A 27,384-nucleotide genomic window follows, 5' to 3' on the forward strand; every position below is an offset into this window, starting at 1 on the left:
TTTAAACAGTCTTCAAAAGTACACTGACTACTATTGCTGTTATAACTAGGTAAAATGCTAAGGATTAAATGTAGTCATCATTTAATAATACTTGATTTTCCATCACACACTCAAACCCAAATATCTTAATTTCCTTCAAAAATGTCCATGTTATTGTTTTATAATGTTTAAATAGTTCCTTTAAAGAGCTGGGCATTGTACTTTCTATCAAACATCAGTCAAAGATGACAAAAATGAAAAAGAAATACTGGGGACTCATCAAGTTTTAATGGATTAGATCCATGCGTTGCTGCCTGTTAGCTATTACAATGCAATGCTGCCACCTTGTGGTCACTTTGATGTAATGCAGCGATGCACCAAGTCTGGACTTACTGTAACGGTTAAAGGACGGTAGAGTTGACCACCATCACTTACACTGAAAAAATGTTAAGACGAGGTCTCCACGTGAACGTGTGAAGAGGAGGAAGGATTAAAACTAGCAAAATCTCCACTTCCTGTTTCCTGACTTTTATTTTAAAAAATAGAAATGCTGTAATTCTGTGAGACAACAAATGAACGTCAAATGCTGAAATAAAAAAAATATCCACAACTCTCATGTAATTATGAATTTGACTACACTGTATAGATCCAACATTGAGGAAGCCAGAACTGCTACTGATGGTGCAAATGAATATCTGGCAGTGCTGGGTGCGCTCAATGTGAACATACGTGATTTGGCCGGGCGAGATGTGGTGGTTGCGTTGGCTGCCAAATTTTACCTTGAAGGGAGGTTAGAAGCTGCCTTAAAACAGTAAGTTATGAAGAGCATATTGTAAGACTTATTACAGCTGTGCCACTGACTAACCATTGCTCCACACTGACTGCTTTAAACAAATGTATACAGATTCCTCCAAGGCCTCAGCTGTCTGGGACTTTTGGATGAAGTGAAGAAACACCCTCATCTGTTCAGGAGTGTCTTCACCAAAAACCTCAACCCCCTTATTGCAGCAAAAATATCTAAGCTCTTCCAACCGTCCTTTGCACAATCTGGGACCAACCTGAGGAGGACTCAGGCTAAAGCCTATGGGTTCTTTAGAGACTGGTTGCTTGATATTGAGTGTATCAAACCATAATTTTAAAAAGACAATAACTACTTTCAGTAGCTAGGTAGATATGAACTAGATATGTTGTTATGCACATACTTTATGTATTTAATTTATATCCATTATGTGCTTATAATTTAACAGGCCAACTTTGCCCCTTGGTCACATTGAACCAAGTGTTGGTGTTTAACTTTGGGTGGAAGAGGTGCCACTACTAGGTTTTGAAGAGAGACCAACCTTGGACTTTCTGTCTGAGGGATGCAACTTGCCGACTGCCAACACATGGAATGTCATTCTAGGGATCCCCACAACACCTCAAACCTATGAGGAATTTAAGGAGTGGATGGTGTCTGGAATCATCCAGGCACCTCAGTTCAGCACTGCCTAACTGACTTACTCTTTCAGTTTAGGTGTGTGATCCCTCTTAATTAAGATTAAATTTTAAATAAAACATGCAATTCACATTATCTTCTATTCTTCTTCTCTATTCAATGTAGGACTTAACAGCTTGACGAACACCTAGATGTCCTCTGGGGCGTCCACGAAGGCCAAAGTGAACTGCGAGATGTTGAAGTGGGTTTGTGGTACTTCAACTTCTTCATGCCAGTCAACATCAGGAACCACTGCTGCAGCATCACTTTGATCCGTTTCTGAAAAACCGCCATCCCTTGCATCCGCAGCAGTGTTTCTGTCAGTTCCCATGTCCTGTGTGCTGGCCATCTGTCTGTCAACCACTGATTGTCTAGATGAAATCAGTTCTTGGACTGCTGTTGATGGTTGTTGCAAAGGTGACTGGTGTCTCACAGTCCTCAGACCATGGTGGTTCCACTGCTCTGCAAACTTTTTCAAATCCTGGTTAAGGGCCCATAAGTACACGTATAGTGCAGGGCCCAAAGGTGCAAGTCATTGTCCACACTGAGCAATTCCTCAGCCTCTAAAAGATGGAAGAGGTTAAAGTACACATTTACCACGCCACAGGTCACCCCAGAGTCTCTCTATCCTCTGGTTGTGAACACTTGCTCCTCGGAAGGCACTGTGTCTTGAGCCACGTTAGACATTCATTAATAACCATAATTTATACAATTATCACTGCAACAGGGATTCCAACCCTGGTCGCTGCTGTCAAGAATCCTTCCAATACCATGGCACTACGGTTGTTGGAGGCACTCAGAAACACCACAAGCCAGCTGTATCGATCAATACTACCACGGATAACTATTCTGCACCTGAAATAAAAAATACATAAAATAACAGTCACTTGAATCGGTTACAATTGGGTCATTCACCTACTTTGTTAAATGGCATATAAAAATACTGCCTCTGAATTGGTTAGATTATACAAACCTGGTGTTCACAGTTTAAATTCTCCTGGAAAATGCAGATTTCTCCACCATGTATCCAACTAACCTTGTTTTTATTCTAACTTTCTAAACAGAATTACAGCTGCATGCAAAGAAAAGAGAGTGGAATGATAATATTTTGAAAAGAGAGAAGAAGAATTCTGCATAAAAACAATTCAGCTGTGACTATTGTTTACCTATGTCATACATACAATTGATTCTGTAAGTGTGTAAAACAACTATGCAGATTAAGATATCTGATGAGTTTAGGATTTCCGTCGATGTGCTATGATGAATTTGGTCCAGGAACCTTGTAGCATCTCCTCTCAAACCTGTAGGACATTGCACGGACGGAAGTCGCCATGTGGGTTGATCCGTCGGAAACTTTTCCTTACTCTCCTTTGTACTCAAATACCATCTGCCCGTATTCGAGCACGGACACATTCCCCTCCAAGCTGATCATTTCCTGCCACAATATCCCTGATTAGATTGTTAAGCTCTGAATCCGTCATGTCTGCAAATGCAGCAGATGGCCCGAAGTATCTGAAAATTCTTAGGAATTATACACATCTTTCCCCCCAAAACAACAGAATATAATCTTGTAAGGTTCTGTTAAGAACTAATGTAATGTGTATTTGAGTTAAAGTGTAAGGATCTAATTTTATCTTATTTTTAGTTATTATATATCATAATAATAATTCCAATTTTGTTTGCCATGTTTGAGTTTGTATTGGTGGACTGAATCTGCTTCTCTGTGCCTTAATTGCATTTGCTTGAGTTTAGGTTGTTCTGGTTCCTGATTGGGTTTTTGGCTTGTCAGGTGTCGATGTTAGGGGAAGTGAAGCGAGAGCGTGAGATTAATAAAGTGGAAGTCCGAACTGTGAAAGAAAGTTATCCGTCTCCATCTGCCTCCTCCTTTTATTGAGTGATTTAACCACCACATATAGAACACCACACTTTACAATCTCTTTGAGAGTTGTGGGGCTCACTGCAGATGACACTTCAAATATATTTAATTTTTTTTTATACGAAAGTTAGATATGACAACACAACTGCACCCAAACAGACTGTAATCCCTGTGTATCATCAACAGAGACTTACACGTCATTTGATGGTGAACAGAGTCACACCCAATATTTGAGCCATGACGCCTTAAAACTGCATGTAAAGAGAAACGAGAGCTGATGTCGAGTGATACCATACAGTGGTGGGCCACAAGCTCCAGTCCACATCAGCGAAGGCCGGTGTTGAGTTTGTGCTGAAAAAATCTCTATTTTGTATATTTTAATTCCCAATTACCTTGTATGAACGAATACGTTTATTTAAACCAATTGTAAAAACAATAAAGATTAGCTTAATCTCATAAATACCGTGACACTACAGCGTTGATAGACAATTCCATTCAAAATTATCCATATTGTCACAACACAATAAACACCAAGAAAAAGAATAAAATGCAACATAAGGCAAACACAATGTAATTTACTTTTTTAAGTAATTAGTAACTGAGAGGAAGGTTCTGTTCTTTCTAAAGGTTTAATTTGTCATCAGTTTGCACTAGTCTGTGCTAAATACCTGGTTGTTCTGATCTCCTGGATATATTCATCCACATTCTGAATTATATCTTCTAATGCTGCATCGTCGAGAATCCTACCTCTCGCCCACTCTAGACTCCGTCTCAGTGTTTCCATTCTGTAAATGACAGGACGTGGCATTCACAAAATAAAATTTGATTTAAAACTAGATTATTTTTAACCACATGTTTGAACAAAGAATTGCACTTACAAACTTGTGAAAGGAAGTTGTATGGATTTAACTGAAGGCCGGGAGACACTTAAGATGGAGCCCCACCTTAGGACTGGCAAACACCGTTTCCACCAGCTATGACGGATTTCTAGTCTCTGGCAGTCTGGAAGTAGCACACACTAAACGACTTGTCGACTGGATTTCCGACGCATTCTTGTATCAAAACAAATAAGATGTTGAATAAAGGGCGACGGCAGTTCGTCTCAATCAAAGACTTAACATCACATACCTTGTTAAAACTAACCCAATGTCTTTAATGTTGTTAGCTTTGAAGACATTTCCAATAGACTCTATGCTCATATTATTTTCCCTTTTTAACACCAGACAGAGGATCAGCACAATGGATTGAGGAAAACAACCAGGAGAATGCATTAATTGCATCAGACATCCTATCAGCAACAAGCAGGACTGAAGAATAATGTAGGCAAGAAATTACATTTAAAGTATATTACGCAATTTACAGGTTTGCTTCCTTTGCGCACTGATATACTGGCAGAGCAATCAATAAGTAATACTTCATCCATCATAATACATCATATGCATAGAGCAGATCCAAAAGCATGTTGGTCATGTAAGAATGCCGGGCAGATCCCGAAAGGAAGACATTGTTATTACCCGCCCAGGGTGAGGACATACAGGAGTCCCACCATACACTACATAAAAGTAATCTGGTCCAGGAAACCAGGAAAGGTGTATTCAAGATATAGAGGAAACCTCAGCATTACGACGGTTTATTCATTCATCTTAATATTTCAAAGTCATGGAGCACTGATGCTTTCTGTAGTGCTGAAAGGCAACTAATATATATATATATATATATATATATATATATATATATATATATATATATATATATATATATATATATATATATATATATATATATATATATATATATATATATATATATATATATATATATATATATATATATATATATATATATATATATATATATACACACACACACACACACACACACAATGCAACCGCAAGGGGGCACAAGCCAGTGTCTTCTTGTGCCAGTCCCAAGTCTGGATAAATGCAGAGGGTTGTGGCAGGAAGGGCATCCGACGTAAAACACATGCCAAATCAAACATGCGAATCGTGACAAAGACTTCCATACCGGATCGGTCGGGGCCCGGGTTAACAACGACCGCCACCGGTGCTGTTGACCTACAAATTGTTGACCTGGAAATTGGACTACTGTTGGTCGAAGACGAAGAAGAAGAGGAGGAAGGTGTGTTCGTAGGCAGAGAGAGAAGAGGAAAGCTAAGAATGTAGGACTGACAGTAGGGACTTTGAATGTTGGTACTATGACAGGGAAGGATAGAGAGTTGGTTGACACGATGCAGAGTAGGAAGGTGGACATACTGTGTGTCCAGGAGACCAAGTGGAAAGGTAGCAAGGCTAGAAGCTTAGGAGCAGGGTTCAAGTTGTTTTACCATGGGTCAGATAGGAAGAGAAATGGAGTAGGAGTTATATTGAAAGAGGAGTTTGTGAGGAATGTTCTAGAGGTGAGTATCAGACAGGTTGATGAGTCTGAAGCTGGAAGTTGAAGGGGTGATGTTCAATGTTGTGAGTGGTTATGCCCCACAGGTAGGATGTGAGTTAGAAGAGAAGGAGAAATTCTGGAGTGAGTTAGATGAAGTGATGCAGAGCATCCCCAGAGGTGAGAGAGTTGTCATTGGTGCAGATTTCAATGGGCATGTAGGTGAAGGGAACAGAGGTGATGAGACTGTTATGGGCAGGTTTGGTGTTCAGGACAGGAACACAGAAGGACAAATGGTGGTTGACTTTGCAAAGAGGATGGAAATGGCTGTAGTAAACACTTTCTTTCAGAAGAGGCAGGAACATAGGGTGACGTACAAGAGCGGAGGTAGAAGCACTCAGGTGGATGACATCTTGTGTAAATGCTGTAATCTCAAAGAGATCAGTGACTGTAAAGTATTGGTAGGTGAGAGTGTAGCCAGACAACACAGGATGGTGGTGTATAAAATGATGCTGGTGGTGAGGAAGATAAGGAGGACTAAGGCAGAGCAGAGGACGAAGTGGTGGAAGTTGAAAAAGGAAGAATGTCGTTTAGTTTTCAGGGAGGAGCTGAGACAGACTCTGGGTGGTTTGGAGGTGCTTCCAGATGACTGGACTACTACAGCTAATTTGATCAGGGAGACAGGTAGGAAAGTACTCGGTGTGTCATCTGGAAAGAGGAAAGCGGACAAGGAGACTTGGTGGTGGAACGAGGAAGTTCAGGAGTGTATACAGAGAAAGAGGTTAGCTAAGAAGAAGTGGGACACTGAGAGGACTGAAGAGAGTAGACAGGAGTACAGGGAGATACAGCGTAAGGTGAAGATAGAGGTGGCAAAGGCCAAACAAAGAGCATATGAGGACTTGTATGTTAGGTTGGACACTAAAGAGGGAGAGGTGGATTTGTACAGGTTGGCCAGACAAAGAGGCAGAGATGGGAAGGATGTGCAGCAGGTTAGTGTGATTAAAGATAAGGATGGAAATGTATTGACAGGTGCCAGGAGTGTGATGGGAAGATGGAAGGAGAACTTTGAAGAGTTGATGAACGAGGAAAATGAAAGGGAACGAAGAGTAGAAGAGGTGACTGTTGTGGAGCAGGAAGTAGCAAAGATTAGTAAGAGTGAAGTGAGAAGGACATTGAAGAGGATGAAGAGTGGAAAGGCAGTTGGTCCTGATGACAAGCCTGTGGAGGTATGGAAGTGTCTAGGAGAGGTGGCAGTAGAGTTTTTGACTAGTTTGTTTAACAAGATCTTGGAGAGTGAGAGGATGCTGAGGACTGGAGGAGAAGTGTACTGGTACCAATTTTTAAGAACAAGGGAGATGCGCAGAGCTGTGGAAACTACAGAGGAATAAAGCTGATGAGTCACACAATGAAGTTGTGGGAAAGAGTAGTGGAAGCTCGGCTAAGGGCAGAGGTGAGTATTTGTGAGCAGAAATATGGTTTCATGCCTAGAAAGAGTCCAACAGATGCAGTATTTGCTTTGAGGACGCTGATGGAGAAGTACAGAGAGGGTCATAGGGAGTTGCATTGTGTCTTCGTAGATTTAGAAAAAGCGTATGACAGGGTGCCGAGAGAGGAGCTGTGGTATTGTATGAGGACGTCTGGAGTGGCAGAGAAGTATGTTAGAGTGGTGCAGGACATGTATGAGAGCTGTAAGACAGTGGTGAGGTGCTGTAGGTGTGACAGAGGAGTTCAAGGTGGAGGTGGGTCTGCATCAAGGATCAGCTTTGAGCCCCTTCTTGTTTGCTCTGGTGATGGACAGACTGACAGATGAGGTTAGACAAGAATCTCCCTGGACTATGATGTTTGCAGATGACATTGTTATTTGTAGTGAGAGCAGGGAGCAGGTGGAGGAAAATCTAGAGAGGTGGAGGTCTGCTCTGGAAAACAGAGGAATGAAGCTTAGCCGCAGCAAGACAGAATACATGTGTGTGAATGAGAGGGACCCAGGTGGAACGGTGAGGTTACCGGGAGCAGAGGTGAAGAAGGTGCAGGACTTTAAGTATTTAGGGTCAACGGTTCAGAGCAACGGTGAGTGTGGAAAAGAGGTGAAGAGGCGAGTGCAGGCAGGTTGGAACGGTTGGAGAAAAGTGTCAGGTGTGTTGTGTGATAAAAGAGTATCAGCGAGAATGAAAGGAAAGGTGCTCAAGACAGTGGTGAGACCAGCGATGTTGTTCGGCTTAGAGACAGTGGCACTGAAGAAAAGACAGGAGGCAGAGCTGGAGGTAGCAGAGCTTAAGATGTTGAGGTTCTCTTTGGGAGTGACGAGGATGGACAGGATCAGGAATGAGGACATCAGAGGGACAGCTCATGTTAGATGTTTGGAGATAAAGTCAGAGAGGCCAGATTGAGGTGGTTTGGACATGTTCAGAGGAGAAACTGTGAATATATCGGTAGAAGGATGCTGAGGTTGGAGCTGCCAGGCAGGAGGTCTAGAGGAAGAGCAAAGAGGAGATTTATGGATGTAGTGAGGGAGGACATGAAGTTAGTTGGTGTGAGTGAAGAGGATGCAGAGGACAGAGTTAGATGGAGGCACATGATTCGCTGTGGCGACACCTGAAAGGGAGCAGCCGAAAGGAAAAGAAGAAAAGAAGAAGATATATATACACACACACACACACACACACACATATATATATATATATAGCATTAGCCTATAAAACACGTACTGCAGGTCAGGAATGGTTTCCATTACCCTCTGTACATTATGGAATTACTGAATTTTGTGCTCTTTACAAAGCTCTTTCTGGAGGTACAGAGGATACCTGTCGCTGAAACGTGGAGGCCTGTAACAAAAACAAAACAGATAGTTAGATATAAGAGTTAGAAAAATAGTTATGATTAGTACTTTGTGCTGAAATGTATATAGAATTTTATAAGAGGCAATTATGCAAAAAATTAAAAATATAAACACTCGAGTATTGAACAAGATGTCTGCAGCGCCTGCAGAAACCAGTAAAGAAACTAATAAAATGAAGCTAATAAAAAGTGACACATACTCGACAACTGACTGTTAGTTGATAAAGCAAAAAAAGCCTAACTGCACAATGATAAGTCAAAGTTAACGTAAGGTTGTTTTACTGTACAAGCGTTATCCTCGCTACACTTTTAAAGGGATTTAGCTTCGTAAATATTATCAACTAACGTTAAGTGACGTTACCGCTCAACTATGTTGTCACTGCCAGAATGTTCTCGTTCTCGTTCTCGTTCCGACAGCCGGTCGAAACCGGCGTGGATTTGGTCTCAGAGTGTTCAACCCACTCGCATGAAAACCCCTCCCGGCCATTTCGCAGGTGTCTGAGTTCGGAAAAGAGCGCGACATCTTATACCGCCCGCCAATGTAATTTTTTTTTTCATTTCCTCTTTTGTGGTGTACTTCCGTTTGCTGCTGAATATGACACTATGGTAAAATTAATTAACAATTCTGCTTCCTTTTTGTATCAACTATAAACCATTTTTGTAATATGCATTTGTCTTTATAATATATTTATACGGTTTGACAACATTCTGGTTTAACGTTCAAGAACTAATAACGTTTGCAGATCTTCCTGCGCTACTACTTCCGGTCTTTTACTTTGAAAAAGTTCTTCCTGGATGTGCAGTGGACGTATTGCAACACTCTGAACGCACGTAATCAACGCACGTTTAGTACAAACATAGACGTGATTTTACATGCGCTATCTCTGTCCCCATTTCCTCTTTATACGAGCAGACTGGGTTTGTATTTAAACGAGGAACTGAGAAATTCTGTTGTGATTAAAATATGTGTCCTCTTCTAAAATTCAAACCTAATACTAAGACGACTACTAATACTACTACAGGAATACTACTACTACGTCAACTAGACTCGGTACAATTTTGATGGAATATATTAACCATCAAATATGTTTAATTTTTGATGGAGGGCATTTTTGGGAAAATATTTTCCATTGCAGTTTAGTGTGAAATCTGTTACACATTTCAGCCTTTAGATGGCAGCATTGCTTTTTTATTCCCACACAATGAGTCAAAAAAACATTTTACAGTGGTTATTATTGTATTATCCTACATTATTGTTATTGCTGTTTTAAATGACAGTATCAGTATGCATTACAATGAAACGTGATTTCCCATTTATAATTTCAATGAACATCAGAAAAAAAATCTGTGCTCAGAAGATGACAATAAATGTTAAACTAGCAGCCATGAGTTGAAAGTAGTAATCTGTTCAGGAAACCAGGAAATGTGTATTCAAGATATAGAGGGAAACCTCAGCATTATGACGGTTTATTCATTCATCTGTGTATTTTTAATAATGGAGCACTGATGCTTTCTGTAGTGCTGAAAGGGAATAACAATGGCAGTTTCAGTCATCACGGGCTCCTGGGCTGAGAATTTCTTATTACAATTGATAATAGATCAGCAGGCAGGATCCAGGGGAGCAGAAATGTGTGTGTCTCCCAACTTTCTCCTCCTTAGCAACAGTTTGCAGGGATTCGTATCTCTATCACTCCAGATCAACTCATCAACACTGACCTGTTGATTACTGGAACTGGAGAACAAGCCTGCTTTGCTCCTTTTGGTGGCCTTGTTGCTCCAGTGCAACAATTTAAGCTGATGCAATGACTAACTTTACACATATGTGCAGGACACTGTCCTGAACAAATTACATGTCGTTTCTCCACTGGGGGGCGCCATGGTGGGTACTTTCATTTTTGTCATCTTATATCAGAACTTCATTAGTGTTGAGAGGGGAAGATGGCAACAGTTGATTCCTTTGGACAGGCTGCCATCTGCTGGACAGTTGGTGAATAGCAATTGAAAACTACTTCATTGTTTCATGTGCTGTCACTTCTAAATAGTTCAATATCTCAAAAACTACACAAGCTAACGTGATGAACCTTGGTGGACAGCTGCCCCGTGATGAAATGCTTCACATGTTACAGTGTTGCTGTCACGGTCTTGGTTAAGGGATGGACCCAAGAGAAGAGACAGAGCGAGGGTTTGCAAAATAAGGGGCTTTTATTGAAAGAGATGTAAATGATGAACAGGACCAGCACACGAAAGGAGTTAACTTGAAAACAAGAGGGGAACCGAATTACCAGAAATAAACACAGCTAAGGCTCAGGGGACAAGTTAGAGAAAGAACTAACAGAGGCTACTGATAAAATAAGGCACAGATAAACGTTAAGCCACTAAAGCGGGTAAACACAAGGGTAAGGCTAAGGAGACTAAGAAATATCAAAGAACAAACTACTGAACAAAGGCTAACACGTAATAATGGTTAAAGTAAAACGGAGCACAACTTAAAAACACACTGGAAGGGAACAATACCAAAGTAACAGAGTTGGGGGAGCACATACACACAAGGACTAAGGGAGGCAGTCACAAACAAACTCAACATAAAGCACTGGCAAACTGAAGAGCACACAAGCAAACCTAAACATGAAAATACCAGGAGAAAACAAGCGGAGAAAACTTGGTGGGGTTGGTGAGGATAATAACCACGATGGCAGAGACCACATTAACAATGACGAGGATCTGGCAGGGGAGTGAAGGGAAGACTGAACTTAAATAGAGGGTGGAACAGGTGCAAACAATGAGGGACAACGAGGGTAAAGCTGGGTGAACAGAACCAGGGACAGGAAGTAAGGAGAAGGGGCCACAAAATAAAAGTCCAGGGACAGGAAGCACAACAAGATCCTGACAGTTGCTTCTATTGCTCCGCTGGGCGAACTGCAAATGATTTTTATTGTTTTGTTCGAGTGGTGTCGCTTCTAAAATGTTCAGAGCTGCAGATTCGGCGATGGCTGCAGCAGCTGCAGCGGCTGGCTTTCAGTAATCACACTCATTTTCTGTAGGAAATGCCCATTCTAGTTTTCCTTATCCTTTTTATCAAACCAACGTAAGAGCTATACAAAGTAAACACAGACAAAACCATATTAGACCGTAAATATGCCGGATAGCAGGTTTACGTTAAGCTAACATTAAGACAAATTAGCAACTTAATCAACACAGACGTTTAAATGTTTTTTACTGTCTTCGTGTTTTTATTTGTTGGATGTCCTTTCAAAATAATATACTTCAGTTTTACAGGAAGTTATAAAATAAAAGCCAAAAAACAAATTAAAAAGGTTTGAACTAGGCACATGTTGCAGGTAAAAATCAACGTTAATTTAATGCAAACATTGCAAAGGCAATTAACAACATTCCCTTTATAGTAAAATATCAAGAAACAGTTGACGTGCAGCAAAATGTGCAGCTTCTTCAAACATCTTACTTTATGCAGCTCACTCTTCCACATCTTTCACCCACTGATGCATTTCACTGTGTGTTGTCTGCAGAGCTGTTCTCATGTTTTCCTTTTCCTTGTCCAATTCTACAGTCCTTTTCTTAGTCTGTAAATATATCATGCGTTTCTATTATTGTGAGAAACATAGGGCCCAGTTGGTTGAGTTTAGTCATCACTACAACAGTGTGTGACTAGAGCCCCCACCCGTCTCTCCACTCACCAACAGCAACCAACAGTAACAATAACAATAACAAGACAGTGGGAAGAGACTGTGAGTCTTTTCCATCAGTCCTTTGCACTAAATGAATGAACCCAATCATTTGGCCAAAAACCTAAGCAGGTCATGCATCTGTTGCTGAGCAGAACATTGTCCACCCTCAGGACACTGCCCCCGGCCTTTTTCTTCTTTTATGGAAACCTTTTCCCTTTCCAGCACTTTGATAAGCACCTGTGAGCATGGAGTGACTCAGTGTGGGATGGTCTGCTGTTAGACAGTAACTGACCTTGGAGCAGTTCTGCAAACACTTCAACACAAAACATATAGATGAGACAAAGTTTTATAAGACAAACAACATACAATCTTTTAAACAGTCTTCAAAAGTACACTGAATACTATTGCTGTTATAACTAGGTAAAATGCTAAGGATTAAATGTAGTCATCATTTAATAATACTTGATTTTCCATCACACACTCAAACCCAAATATCTTAATTTCCTTCAAAAATGTCCATGTTATTGTTTTATAATGTTTAAATAGTTCCATTAAAGAGCTTGTACTTTCTATCAAACATCAGTCAAAGACGACAAAAATGAAAAAGAAATACTGGGGACTCATCTAGTTTTAATGGATTAGATCCATGCGTTGCTGCCTGTTAGCTATTACAATACAATGCTGCCACCTTGTGGTCACTTTGATGTAATGCAGCGATACACTAAGTCTGGACTTGCTGTAACGGTTAAAGGACGGTAGAGTTGACCACCATCACTTACACTGAAAAAAGGTTAAGACGAGGTCTCCACGTGAACAGTGTGAAGAGGAGGAAGGATCAAAACTATCAAAATCTCCACTTCCTGTTTCCTGACGTTTATTTTGTAGTCCCTCTACTCCACTTCCTGTTGTGGCGTTGTTTTTGGTCACCTCATCAGCCTTGATTGTTTTCACCTGTGCCGCTGCCTGTTTTAACGCAGCTCTGAGAACTTTCCAGTCTGCTTCTCTAGTTTGATGTCTGTTTATTGAGCTCTTGGATACGCAACTCTCTGATGGAAACTGTCTTAAGGATAAGGATTCTGGAACTTTACTGTACTGATCGGACCTGGATAGGTATTGTGGACTTGGACCTGGAAGTCCAAGTTTTTGGATGGTGGATTTTTCCCCACCAAGTACGGATGAGTGTGTCCCTCACTCCTGCCTCTAAGCTTCCTCTCTCCTCAGTCGATCCCTTCCTCCAGGCCACCGTCCGTCTCCTCCAGTCCTCCTCAGCAGCTTGCCCTCTCCACCAACCCCGTCATCCTGCCTGGCTCCTCCCCGGAGTTACCAATAGAGGGCAGTACAACCACACTCCTGACTTGTCTCCCCATCTCCATTCCTCCTACTCTTTGCTTTGAATCTGGTCACTTTGCTGCTGTTCTTCTCACCTGCTGTGTCTGAGACCTCCACCTCCTGATCGGCTGACTGTTCTCAGCCGTTAACACCAAAATTCATCCAAAACAGAAATCAAAAACCAATTAGCTTAGCAGCACAGAGGTATGAAATGGAACTAGTAATGGGGATACCTGTTACTTCTTATTATGAATGATTAAATAAAGTAATAATGGGCTGGCACACGTCTTTAAATCTTGGGGCGGCTGTAGGCTGTAGTCATCCACGGACCACAGGGTCAGTGGTTCGATCCCTGGTCACAGCTATATGTCAAAGAGTCTCTGGGCAAGAGACTGAACCTCTAACAGCCCTTTCCCATCCCCACCTGTGCAGTGCTGGTCCAAGCCCAGTAGAAATTGGGGATGGTTGTGTCAGGAAGGGCTTTCGGTGTAAAAACCGCCAAATCAACATGCGGACAATGATCCGCTGTGGTGACCCTGAACTCACAGGATTTAAATCTTATCTTTAAAAGGAAATTAAAAAGCAGAACCTTCTCCTTTAATATTGTGTGAGAAGCAGCAGTCACATGTGTCTGTGTGAACAATATGTTGAGGACATGATTAAATGGCTTGTTGTGTTTTGGAATCACGATAACTACATGTAAAATAGCAAAGGTTTACAACACGGCATTGTAATTCTGCTAGTGCTGTCCACGTACTCACACTCACACATGCCTTGCAGCATGTGGCCTGCACTAGCAAAACTAAGTCATGCCCCAAAGTATCAACCTGAAAACAAGACAGCCGTGAGTACTGGTGGTACTAATTATGCAATGGCCACACACTAATTGAAGACAAACACTGTATCTCCTCATTGTGCCTAGAAACCAGACAGGGGAGCAATTTATCCTGTCTGCTATAACAAAAAGACATATTGTGGTGTGATGAGGGTGACACAGTGCTATGATATAATACAGTTGCATTAAAATCAAAGATTTTACTTTCAGACTTTTCCTCTGATGTAACTTGAACTCTGCCTGCCCTCATGTGTATGATACAAGACACGTTTTCTTAAGTCTTAATTACTGTATTTCAGTGCTCTTAAACCCGAATAGCAGAGCCAGCACCCAAGTTATTCATCCAAACCGGAGATCTGGTGGCGTAACATGCATTAGTTTAGCGCCATCCAGCGATTCGGAGGGCAACATCATCATCATCATCATCATCATCATCCTCCTCCTCCTCATCATCCTGCTTTGCCAACAATAACACTCTTTAATAAATTTAATTCAAACTGAGAATTTCTCAAGCACCTTATTGGGTTCTGAAGTCTATGAACCTTTTTTTTTTTTTAATGATGAATGTATTTTTTAGTGATTAGTGACATGTAGCATATGTAGTTAGTTTGGGTTTTATTCCTAAAGATGTTGGTATCATGTTAACTGTGAGGTTGGTGCTTTGGGAGGAGTGTTGCCTCCCAATGCAAGTTTAACTTTACCATGATCATATAGACAGAGCTGAAAAGCTTTTGTTTGCAGGGTCTGATCAGTGGGTGAGTATCAGTGCAGCCTTATCTCTGTCTCTTTGTTGAAAGCTGACATTTAGAGCAGCTGCAGGACAAATGTGAAACAAATGATGCCACATTTGACCCCACAGGAAATTGGTTAACTCCTTATAAACACATTCACAAAATCAAGGTCTCTGAACAGTCTTGGATGTGTGAGGATTCATCTGTTTGCAGCTTTGTCAGTGGTGTTCTGCTCCCTATCAGGCTGATGCTGGGGAAGATTAACCCTCCTGTTATGTTCAGGGTCAAATTGACCCATTTTAAAGTTTAGCAATCTAAAAATAATACATTTAGTTATTTAGCAGATGCTTTTATCCAAAGCGACTTACAAGTGAGGTACAAGGCAGCAAAAATCTAAATCAAGGAAAAAAACATCAAAGCAAAGTCCTATCAGAAAAGTTCACATTTCACGAGATGCAAGTGTTAGAGCAACTACGAGACATAATACAACCCCGTCTCACACACATACACACACACACATTTTCTTGACCTCTTCTTTGAAGCCATTCACATCAAAAAATGGTCAAATTCAGTGGTCTTTGTCCCCAAATACACATCTGAGTGACCACTCAATGTGGGTGGAGTTTGTCTACGAGAACTGAGAAGGTTCCTGTCAAAAGTCAACACCTGCATTCTCACACTTCAAAGATGAAGTCAAGAGTGTGTGTGAGTGTGAGACAGCGGTGTATTATGTCTCATCGTTGCAAAGAAACAAATAGTATTTGATTTTTCTGACTGTTTTTAGCTTGTATTTTGTCGCTGGGTCAAATTGACCCGAACAGTATCTTTGTAACATGAACATGTACGAGGGTTAGAAATATGTGAACTGAAGCATTTTTATTTTATGTTGATTACACTAAAAAAGCCAAGCAGGAAAGTTTCAAAGTGAAAAAATACTTTTAAGTATTATTTTAAATTCTTAACTTTAAAACGGGTCAATTTGACCATGAACAGCAGAGATGTCTCATTTTAATTTATCCACATCACGCCATAAACAAAAAAAATCCAAATATAAAATACAATTTTTAAATTTTTTATCAATTGCATATAAAACTATTGTAATTTATATGTAGGTCTTATGCTTATGACTTATGCTCATTGAACCCTGATCTGTGAACAGTAAAGAACATCATTGAACTAAATATTGATTGAAATGGTTAGTAATGGAGTTAATGATGAGATATATTCATATTCATATTCAGATATTCATAGACCTACACTTAAAGGATCTATCTTTTTTATTATCTGTGATAAAAGAGAATATGCAGCACTGTCTGCAATAAGTTTGTTTCAGTGAGAATTGACAACATGATCAGGTCAACTTACAATATTAAAAATGTTTAAGCTTTTCTTTAAAATGTCTCTTTGCTTCCTCTTCTCCTGTGGCACATCTCATTTCAGCTGTCAATCAAAGCAGTTTATTATAACAAGATGCACCTTTTTTATATCCTAAAAGAACAAGGAAAAGCTTTATATCTGCTGACATAAAGGGGCCTGGCTTTGTGACCTATACAGCTACTATGATTTAAAATGCCTCAATGCTGAGGAGCTGCAATATTATTATTCAATTAACATGTAGTTTTCCAGCTCTTAATTGAGATTATTACTTAGAATCTACCAGATGTGATTCTAGGTAGTTATTATTCTTACCCATGTGATTTTGGCCATTTAATAAAAAATATATTTTGTTGTTTGTGGTTGTTAGTTGAACGTGTTTTCACCATTTTATTTTTTTTATTTTTTATGTTCATACAGCCAGTTTAAATTATTAAATTATGTAAAAGAATGATTTTATTACATTTGTATCAATATTGCAACATTCCAATTAAACTTTTGGTGACGTAAGAAACGCAAAGAATGCTGAAACTGTTACATGACTGATAAGCTGCTTCAGAATAAAATGATACTTTGATTGTAGTTCCTGCGGGTTTCTGGTAAGTTCAAGGCAAGAAGCCACTTTGGTGTGATACGACGAGCAACGCGGACATGGCTTTCCTGAAAAGAACATTTGTGGTTTTTCTCTATATGGGTGAGTTAAACAAAGTCCTGTTTTCCAGTACTTAAGGAATATATGAAGATTTTTCAATTAGATTGTATTTAGATTGTATTTTGTATGACAAACATGTCTTAACAGAATATTAAGAATATTAAGCATAATTCCAGTAAAAACATTGCATTGCTGAAATATTGTCTGTGCTGATTATTCTAATTCAGTAACTATCAAGGTCCTGATATTTGAATGCTCAAAAAAAAAAAGGAACGGTTGGCCGAGCACAGGCCAGAAAATGATTGTTTGTGAGGAGGGCTGACAGGGTGGTGGGGGGGGAGCAGCAGGGTGGCAGCTGGACTCTTAAAACACCAAGGTCTCGGTCTTGCAAAGTGGTTTTCTTCATATTTAAAACACTTATTCAAAAGTAAATGGCTATGTTTGTGCTCTTGTTCTTTTGTGTCCCTCAGTATTTGCCAACACTAAACTGTGACAGTTTCCAACATAATACATCTGTAAAGTGCAGCTAAAGTTAACCCATATTAATAGAAGATAGTTTTTAATTGTAGTCCTAAAGACTAAACCGAGCTTAAGTTCCACTTTTGAGGAGCTTGATAATTCCACCTTCAGATGGTTTGTACTCACAGATACTTTATTTCATGACATTAAAAACAGAAAAGATTCAGCAGTAAAGTGACACTTTTTCTTAGACTGTGATGACAAATCCATTGGCTGCTACAAGAAGTTACAGTCGAGGGAGGGATCAGGGACTGTACTGACCTTTCCTGTTAATGAATGCAGGGAATCTAAAGCCAGATGTGAGCACAATTAGGATTGAGGGTCACAATCAGAATTAGATGTAGGTCAGGAAGAACCAATGCTGACTGTGTAGTGGATTTATGTGCATGTCTATGTGTTTTTCAGCCTGGACAAAGGTGGAGCTGACAACACAGGAGACTGTTGAGGTTTACCTGGGTGACTCTGCTCAAATCCTCTGCCAGTATAACGTCACTGATGGGAACAATCAGCCCAGTGATTTATTTGTCCAGTGGTTTGTGGTGAGTATAACTGAAACTCTCTGACACAATTCAACTGCTCACTTCTTGTGTAGGTCTGCTGCTTAAAAGTCAGTCATTTGAATCATGGCCAGTGACCCACAACTGTAATTGAATCATCAGGCTATTTAATTGCCTCCCTTATTGTCGACTCAACAATAAAAAACGATAAAAAAAAGTTGAAAACATAAAATAAACCACAGACAAATCTAAGCTATAATGCAGCATAACAATAAAACCATTTTTTTATAAGAGAGAATTTATTTCCAATGGAAATTTTACATCAACATCAATGTTTGTCCTGCAGGCAGCTTTTGATTGTGTTCACTTTAATCATATTGTCAGGACAAAGGAGACACACAGGCTGTGTGAGTGAATAACTTTTCTATCAGTGTAGTGTTGAAGAATGTGTCATTCAGGGCTGAACTCATAGAATCTATCAATCAATATCATATGTTATCCTAAAAGTGTATCCACAGAGTAATAACTATATATAATTATAGTATATTTCTAAACAAAATAAATGTATTAATAATAACTAATTGATGCATTTATTGCTTTCAGCACCTTCAAAACTTGTTCCACATTCCATAATACCTAAAACAAAGACCTATTCTGGTGATGTTAGAAGAAATTATACAACTTTTGATTTAATATTCAGTTTGAGGGACATATGGGTCCCAGTGAAACATGGGACAGACATTAAGGACAAGTGCAAAAAAATAAATATATGCAAAAACCAAAATTATTTGAGAATTTGAGATTTTTAACAAGACGAAATGTGTCTGAATCAGACTGACTCAGCTGAGCGATGGCTCACATTGTATGTTTGTTTCACAGCAGCAGTCAGCTGGACACACATTTTACTCAGCATTTTACTCCATGATACACAGTTAAAGGTGATGTGTCAGCCTGACTACATGTCCTCTTTTCTGCAGAGACCTGACATCACGGGCTCATGGACACTGATCTTCTACGGTGATGACAAAGAACAGGAAGTACTCGACAACACGGACTACAGTGATCGGATCAATGTGACTTTGGACCATCAGGAAGCTCAACTCACCATCCAGAATGTCCAGCTCTCTGACAACAGGCAGTTTATCTGCCACGTGCAGGAGAAGGTCTTTGGGTTTGCTGTGGTCACGACCGATCTCAGAGTGTTTGGTAAGGAAACCCACCAAACATTAAATGGATTTCAAAATAGCTGTTGTTTAAAGGAACATTCCAATCTGTAAGATTTGTAATTATTCTTTTTCTAACTCAGCTCCTCCAGACGCCCCAGTGATCAAGGATGTTATGACAGGAATATCTGTGACCAATGAGATGCCATCTAAGGTGGGCCTACTTAATCTTAGACACTGTTAGTCCCTGAAATCAAGTTTCCTGTACAGTGCTGCTAAAGATTGGCCAATGTGACTTTCCATCCAGGTTGCATCATGTGAGGTTCGTAACAGCTTCCCTGAGCCCAACATCACCTGGTACAAGAACAGCATGCCACTGATGTCCTCAGCAGGACGTAAGTGCAAAGTGTAGATGAATAATGTGTCTGGGTCTCACCTGTATCACACTTTGAATTTTCTGTTAGCAATCGAAGCTGTTAATGTGAAGCATCAGTGTGTTTCTATTAAAGCCTGATAGCAGCTGTAGTCTTGCCAGGGTTGTAATCATGAGGACCAGATGTCTAGATCACCTAATTACCAGCTGACAGCGACAGAGAAACAGTTGGAATATGCACTTTGTGACCTCTACAGCAATAGGTGTCAGTTTCATAGAACTTCTGTCCATTGTTACACTAAACATCTGTATTGTGTTTGACAGATGCAAATGTGAGCAGAGATCCCAGAGGCTTTTTCTCCGTCCAGAGCACATTGGAGTATAAAGCGGTGAGGGAGGATGAAGATGCCTATTTCTCCTGTGAGGTCAGCTTCTTTGTCCCAGGAGGCGTCAGAACGTTGGAGTCCAACAGCGTCAACATCACTGTTTACTGTGAGTTAACGTTGAGCCTTTCTTGGAAATGACCTTGTAAAATGACTTTAGCAGCTCGCTGAATAAGCCTTCTTAATTTGAGTGTGTGTGTGTGTGTGTTTAGACCCTAGCACCAAGGTGGAGATGTGGAGGGAGTCGCCCCAGGGCTTGGTCAAAGAGGGGGATACAGTGGAGCTGCGTTGCCATGGTGACGGCAACCCCCCTCCATCCTTCATTTTCCACAGAAAACAAGTAAGTTTCACAGTACGTGGTGTAATATCGGTTCGGCCTTGTCTGCCTCCATCTCTACTTTCAAATACCGTGGGTTTAGATATTGGGCCTAAATATATTGTCGGCCCACTGAATCCCCCTAATGGAGTCTGTTGGGAATTGCAGCTGCATTGTTTCACCACATGATGAGTATCACATGCAGTGTGCAACATTAAAACTTGAAATCCAGTAAGGTTAGGGAAACTATTCTTTTTACACTCCCTGTCCCCTTGAGATTGTTGGCGTTAGCTAGTAACATTCCACAACATGGACAGAGATGACAACTTTCATTCATTTTTGTGCAGGACCAGGATGTGGACTTGGAGAGCAGTGGCCACGTGTTGATCCTGTCACCGGTGTCACGAAACCACAGCGGAATCTATCAGTGTCGCCCTCTGGACTCTGACGAATACGCAGACGTCAAAGGAGAAATTCAGCTCCCTGTGCACTGTGAGAAGTGGTCTCACACACACACACAAAGACTCCACCTCCATACTGATTGTCTCATGTGAAAGAAAGCGATAAATCCATTCCTACAGCATTTGATTTCCTTTTCTTTGCTGTTTGTTGTGTTCAGATTTGGACCCAGCTGTTGTGGTGCCAAAAGACTCAGAGGTGATGCTCAAAGGGGAAGATCTGACTGCAACCTGCAATGCCCTGTCCTCTCTGAAAACACACACTGTCTGGTACAAGGTATGTACACAGTAGACCAGAGACTGGATTGAAAATCTTACTGAAAACAGTAGAAAAGAAAAGGATAATGAATATGTTTAGATGATGTGAAAGCTAATAAATAGCTGCATTAGTGTGTGTGTTTATGGTTTACATGTGTGTAGGATGGGAAGCAGGTAGGCACGGGAAACACACTGCACCTGCAGGACGCCACCTATGGAACAACAGGACAGTACCATTGTGAGGTCTCTGCTCCCTCCTTCCCGGCCTTGCACAGCAGCGGCTCTGTTCACATCATTGTACGAGGTCAGTGGCCCCACACGGCTCCCTAGCTCAGCCACCTCCTCCTCTTTTTCTCACATTCCAAACCTACCATAAAAAGGTGAACTGGACCCTTTCAGGTCACTGGAGGGCTTTTCATGTGAAACATCTGTGCAGGAAGCGTTGACTTCCACTGACACTAGCTCAGCATTAAAGGAGAGTAGATATGAACTGGGATGTTTGAGGGTTAAGAATTTCAATTCTAAGGTGAGGTGAGGGCAAAGGGCTGAGGAAATGCTTTATGTCACTCAGCAAATATATGTGTGTGTGGGTGTGTCTAGGTGGTCCCCAGCTGGTTGGAGAGGATCAGGAAGTGCAGCTGGAGGAGGCAATAGGCAGGATGGTGAACCTGAGTTGTGAGGCTGAAGGCTCTCCACTGCCCAGCATCTCCTGGAACATCATCGGCACCCAGGTCACCAAGAAGGCTCACGACACAGCACTAACCTGCTTCTGTTAGAGGAGCTTTGTTTGTAGTCATGTCAATGGTGGGAGCAGTGTTTTTCATTGAAGCCCTCAAATTTCTCTCATGGTAGAGTCCGACTTCCAACTTACCCAGATTTGGGGGCTGATTCTAGTCATTGTAGAGTTTCCTGCTTTCTTCTTGTACATAGATCGTTTCTCTGTAGGTGCAGGAGCCATTATTTCTGAATGAATACAAAGAGAATACAAAGAGTGTCATTATTTAAGATGATGTTTGCTTTAAATTCAAATGAGATACGCAGCCTGATGGGATGAAAATTCCACTCACTTTCACTTCTCATGAAGAAACGTTTGTTCTGGTACAGATGCAAAGCTTTGCACCCAACTGTAGTTATACCAGCTGTGAAGAGCATTTCTATTGTGCCAATATAAAACACATGGTTTCTTCATCAACAAGGTGTGTTTGTGTCTCCACAGAACTGGAAGGAGGTGGTAAGAAAGTCGAACGAGTACGTGGCTCAGAGTGTGGTGTCAGTAAATGTCACCTCGGACATCAGAGCTCTTTGCAACGTTTCCAATGACGTGGGCACTGAAGTCAAAGCTTTCAACATTAAAGCCAGTAAGAGCTTCTCTCTCACTTTCCATGTATGAGTGGATGGATTATTAAAAAAGGGGCCATTTAGCGAGTGAACCATTAATCTTTATTCTCAGTTCTCTAGTGCAGGGAACAACCAGGTTTTGAATTGTTGAATTGATTTCATGTTATTCATTTTTCCATCATATTGGAAAAAAACAAACAAAATAGCACAACCACAGTAAAGTCAGAACATTGTGCTTCTGTATGTGTTTCACCAATTCTAAGTGTATGAAATCTGGAATAACCAGCAAAAGGTTTTTCATACAGCATTTGAGTTATTTTGGATTGAAAGTTTCAAAGCCTGTTTGAAAAGTTTTGGTCACTGTCGGGCTTTAATGGTACAGGCAGTAGAATGTGGCTTCTAACTAGGGACCAAACTAGCGATTGTACATTAGGGGATGAACTAGGAGACGTAGGGTGACCTCAATGCTCATTAAGGTTTAAACTGCTAAATCAAGTTTAAAGGCTCTGAAAACCAATTTTGTTAATCCTTTACTTATTGTTAACAGTGGGATAAAGCACAGTTTGCTAAGTTCATAGATTGTCTTTTTCTCTAAGCTCTTTTCACCAAAGACAAGAAGATGGTGTCTTGTACTAGCTCGCACTAATCAGCATTTAGCAACAGTTAAGGGAAAAATCACATGACACGAATGTTACCAGGTTACCCTCACTAGTGTGTCCTGTGAGAGAGCTGTGCTCTTCTTTCTCCATGCTGATCTTTAGTGCTACCACTAGTCCCTCTGGGGACTGATATCACGTGAGCATCGTTGCTCAAATAAAGCAAGAATGAATCTATGATCTATGTGAAAGTTGTTTGTATGTGAAGGACAAAAAGCTGTCACTTCAACAGGTGGATGAAGTCAGCAATCTTCCCTTACACCTGCAGTGTGACATGAGATTGGGTGTAATTCCGTGTGTGTGTGTGTGTGTGTGTGTGTGTTGGGTTAACAGTGGTGGACTTGGACAGACGCTCACTCTCTAAGTGTTGTTTTTCTTCCTCACAGTTCCCAGTGTCACCACACCAGCTCCCTTCACTCCTGGTAAGAGTTTTGCCCTGACAGCTCTTTTGTCAGATGCCTTTTCCCCTTTGCCCCATCTCTCTTCTTTCTGTGTTCACGCTTTAGTCTAAGTTCTGTGTGAGACAATTCCATACATTATTTATAGTTTCATGCAGGGACTCTTTGGTTTGCTGGCAGATCTTTGACATATTAAATGTCCCGTTTCATAAAAGATGAAAAGTCAGATCACCAGAAAATTCCAGCAATTCAATCATGATATTCTGCCCGAATGCTCTGCAGTGGTAAAAACATTATTTTTATGTCCCGGAATTTTGAAAGAAAACAAAAATAAGCTAAATACATGTAGTGTTGATTCTCTCTTGAGAATTATTAATAAAATAAATGTTTGTTTGCTTTTCTAAATATCCACTGATGTCCTGAGGGGCTGAACCTCTTCCAGGTGTTACATGATCAGTTTGACTTAGCTAAAAATACTTGTACAATCAGAGGAAACGGTTTCTACACACAACTAGTGGAAAATCTAATAATCAATAATGTATAATAAAATATGTATGTGTGATAGAATAAATACCACAATCTTAGTTTTTAACAAATTCAAACATCTGATCTGAACAATAGAATTCAGGAAAAGGGGGCTGAAGTCATTGGGTGAGAGGCAGGGTACAGCCCGGACAGGTCTCCAGTCTGTCTCAGGGCCATCACAGAGAGACATACAGAGAAAGACCATCATCACAATCACATTCACTGCTACAGGTCATTTAGTCACCAATTAACCTAACATCATGTCTTTGGACTGTGGGAGAAAACTGGAGTAGCTGGAGGAATGTATGTATGTATGGATGTATTCAAAGATAAGCCAAAAAGTGCTCTACAAATAAAGAAACCAAACTATTTTATGTGGTTGGTACACAATGAAGCAAAGGTCAAATCCTCTTAAACACCGCAGCTGTCAAAGTAGCAGCTCAGAGATGAGAACAATTGTTAGATGAAGTGAACTAACAGGATTTTCTTGCTCTCTGTGTTTGTGTGTTCATGCAGCTAAGGGCAGTGGGGTGATCATAGTAGTCATCATACTGTGTCTGCTGCTGCTGGCCATCAGCAGTGTCCTCTACTTCCTGTATAGGAAGGGAATTATCCCACCTGGACGCTCAGGGAATCTGGACATGTGAGTATTGTCTCTGCTACTCAGTACAGTAAATATGTATTAATCCTCAGAAAGAAAAAGAAAATGTCGTCATGTAGTCTTCAACAAATGCACTGTTAAATCCTGGGACTGTATCCAAAATGTTCAAATTATGAGTCAAGTGGACCTGGGAAGACTTATTGTGCCAATCCTCCTTTCTGTCAACAGCACCTCAGAGAGGACCCCCAAAGATGACGTGATAGAGATGGTCACGTTGCAGAGAGTAAGGAAACTGTCGACCTAGAGTCCATGGAGTCATCAACAACGGCCCTGATGAACAGGTAACTATTGTCGTGGATGAATAGTTGAGGATAAAACAGGAACCACACACAGAGAAAATGTCTGCATTTTTCTCACTTATGTGCTTTAAGAACGTCTTTAATGCACTAGAAAAATGATTCCTGGGTTATAATTTCCCCATTTTCTCTTTCAGGTAAGTTTGGCCAACTACTGGCTTGTTCACAAACACTTCCTGTTTTCTCTGATGTTGATCCATAGCAACTCCTCCTCCTCCTCCTCTGTAGATCAGAGCTTCTAAGTAATGTGATGTGTGTGCAGTGTGTGTATGTGTGTGTGAAGGTGGGCTTACACTGACACTAACGACTGACTCCTATGTCCAGCAGGAGGAGCAGGAGGTGGTGGCCTTGGACCGTTTGTGAAGGTGACAAAGGTTAAAGATTGGTGATGTGCTGTGCCTGCTTTGTGATTGCATCATACACTTCATTTGTTCCTGTGCTTGTTCTGATCTGTTCTCTTTTGATTGTGTTTCCGCTGAGAGCTAGTTAGGCCTGACAATGTAACATGTTAGAAGATTTCAGTCTTTGTTTTAAGTTGTTCAATAAGACATTATTTGCTTGTTCTTGATTTTTTTAAGTTTTAAAATAAATGTTGAAATTGTTCTTTTTCCAAAATGTGTGTAAATTCAGTAGAGTACATGTGATTTATTGATGCTTGTGTGTTTCTGCTTTGCAAGAAACTAAGGTCAAATAAAAATGTTTGATTTAAAGACAGGCTATTTCTTTTCTATTGACATTTGTCTCTAACGTATAAAAGAGTAGTTGGAATAGAAGCAGTAGGCCCCAAGCTGCCCTTCTCACTGCAAATCAATTCAAACATTTATTATCCATTTAGAATAAAGTGTTCAACCAACACTTTGAACAAATTACAAACATTAATTATGTGTAGAAGAATCTATTCTTCTAAGACCATTAAAGTCAAACAGTCATATTAATGTAGTGGATGATCAGCATATTCTATAAAGGAAGATGGTTATTTAGTGCATTTCAGAGGTGGTGTGAGATCATTTCCTGAATATCCCAGAGTTGCTCTGTCAAAATACGTCCATATCCAAGAATGAATCCAAATTGAAATAAAAATACTGCAGCTGTGGGGCATCTGAACATGAAACTCACTTTGCAAGACAGGTCAGTTCATTTTTGCTCAGTGATGTATCTGCATTCAACAAAGGTTTTCAGCAGTATGACTCTTGTCTGGAGGATCACGAGTTACATGATACAAAGTAGCAAATGTAAAAGACAATATAATATGGCAGCATTCGCATTTGAAAGCAGACAAGACAACTAAAGCTCCACATTCTACCAATGTCCACACCCACAGTAAATAACACGGGCAAAGACACGTTGGGTAACTTTTTTATCAGAGGAGAAAGAACTATTCAGCTACTAAGTAGCTAAATATTGTGAAGCCAACATCTGATGTTCTGTAGGCTCATTCCTGTCTGTCATCATTTGTTTTCATCTACAAATTAGTGAAATAACAAAAATGGGTCACACTGTCTCTCAGGCTGATAGGGTCTGATAGGGGGACCCTGAACTCACGGGATAAGAACAGGAACAATAAAAACAAATGATGCCTCACTTGACCACACAGGAAATTACTCCTTTGAAACACATTCAGAACAAAACATAAAGTCTCTTAGCAGATGATGAACTGGATGTCATATTCACATGTCCATGTCCAGACGGTTTCAAACTGTCTTTGTACAATGTTACTTTAGACTCAAGGTACACACTGCCTGGCCAGAAACATTTAAGTCAGCTGTGCCTAAACTGTGCGATTCATGTCGACAAACTCCAGTATGTAAATGGCAGAACGTTTGACATATCGTCATTCAGAAAATATCTAGATATTAGATAGATAGATTTACTTTCCCAAAAATTCCCATCAATTTTGGTTAATTGTCTTTTGATTTAGAGCAGGAGTGTTGACCTCTGGGCCTTGGGGGCTGCAAACCTGCTTGTTTTCCCACTAGCCACTGCTGATTACCTGGATCAGGTGTGCTCAGGTGTGCATTGATTGATCCATGGTGTAGATACGTCTGCTTTCACTCTCTACTTCACTTTTTGTGACTCATTACATTATATTGGACTCAGGATGAAATGTCATGAGAACAGAAAATGAGCTTTAATCTGTTTGCCCTCATTCTGAAGACAGAACAATGCAGTTGAGTTGTATAGGAGACAAAAGGTGAGAAGCTGCAGGCACATTGAATCATTTTTTGGTTATAATTTTTGATTTACTTCATACAACATTTACCCAGACACATTTTACTTAATATATAACAGGTTCCAATATTCGATTCTGCATGTTAAAACTGTAAGATGGACAGTTTCTGTGGATTTTCTTTCCTTTCTCCATGTTTCTGTAGCATCCTGACTTT

General features: G+C 40.4%; 1 protein-coding gene and 2 long non-coding RNA genes across 4 annotated transcripts; 2 read left to right on the forward strand and 1 right to left on the reverse strand.

Annotated features, from left to right (window-relative positions):
• On the reverse strand, positions 1 to 9,120 carry LOC137100454 (uncharacterized). 2 transcript variants are annotated; one of them, XR_010910903.1, is made up of 5 exons: positions 8,917 to 9,120; positions 8,426 to 8,542; positions 4,208 to 4,381; positions 3,998 to 4,114; positions 1 to 2,308 (listed from the first exon to the last, which is right to left on the reverse strand). It is a non-coding gene; the product is annotated as an uncharacterized lncRNA (long non-coding RNA). The 2 variants fall into 2 exon arrangements; XR_010910904.1 differs by having other exon boundaries at positions 8,902 to 9,120.
• An 8,038-nt stretch (positions 9,121 to 17,158) lies between these two features.
• LOC137100157 (cell surface glycoprotein MUC18-like) lies at positions 17,159 to 23,631 on the forward strand. The gene is made up of 14 exons (XM_067477794.1): positions 17,159 to 17,201; positions 18,084 to 18,217; positions 19,153 to 19,381; positions 19,482 to 19,552; positions 19,646 to 19,733; positions 20,036 to 20,203; positions 20,307 to 20,434; positions 20,758 to 20,902; positions 21,030 to 21,145; positions 21,289 to 21,430; positions 21,727 to 21,897; positions 22,323 to 22,484; positions 23,507 to 23,542; positions 23,627 to 23,631. The coding sequence occupies exons 1-14, from the start codon at positions 17,159 to 17,161 to the stop codon at positions 23,629 to 23,631; spliced, it is 1,638 nt and encodes a 545-aa protein (XP_067333895.1).
• Positions 23,632 to 24,555: 924 nt separating this feature from the next.
• LOC137100001 (uncharacterized) lies at positions 24,556 to 25,633 on the forward strand. Its single transcript, XR_010910835.1, has 3 exons — positions 24,556 to 24,686; positions 24,873 to 24,985; positions 25,325 to 25,633. It is a non-coding gene; the product is annotated as an uncharacterized lncRNA (long non-coding RNA).
• Positions 25,634 to 27,384: the final 1,751 nt, after the last annotated feature.

Source organism: Channa argus, chromosome 15, assembly GCF_033026475.1.
Source record: "Channa argus isolate prfri chromosome 15, Channa argus male v1.0, whole genome shotgun sequence".
NCBI lineage: Eukaryota > Metazoa > Chordata > Actinopteri > Anabantiformes > Channidae > Channa > Channa argus.

Bases quoted from the DNA above. Each gene is read 5' to 3' on its own strand.
- LOC137100157 (XM_067477794.1), top strand. From the start codon at position 17,159: ATGGCTTTCCTGAAAAGAACATTTGTGGTTTTTCTCTATATGG. The intron at 19,734-20,035 runs GTAAGTGCAAAG...TGTGTTTGACAG, and splicing joins ACTGATGTCCTCAGCAGGAC to ATGCAAATGTGAGCAGAGAT. The intron at 20,903-21,029 runs GTGAGAAGTGGT...TGTTGTGTTCAG, and splicing joins AATTCAGCTCCCTGTGCACT to ATTTGGACCCAGCTGTTGTG.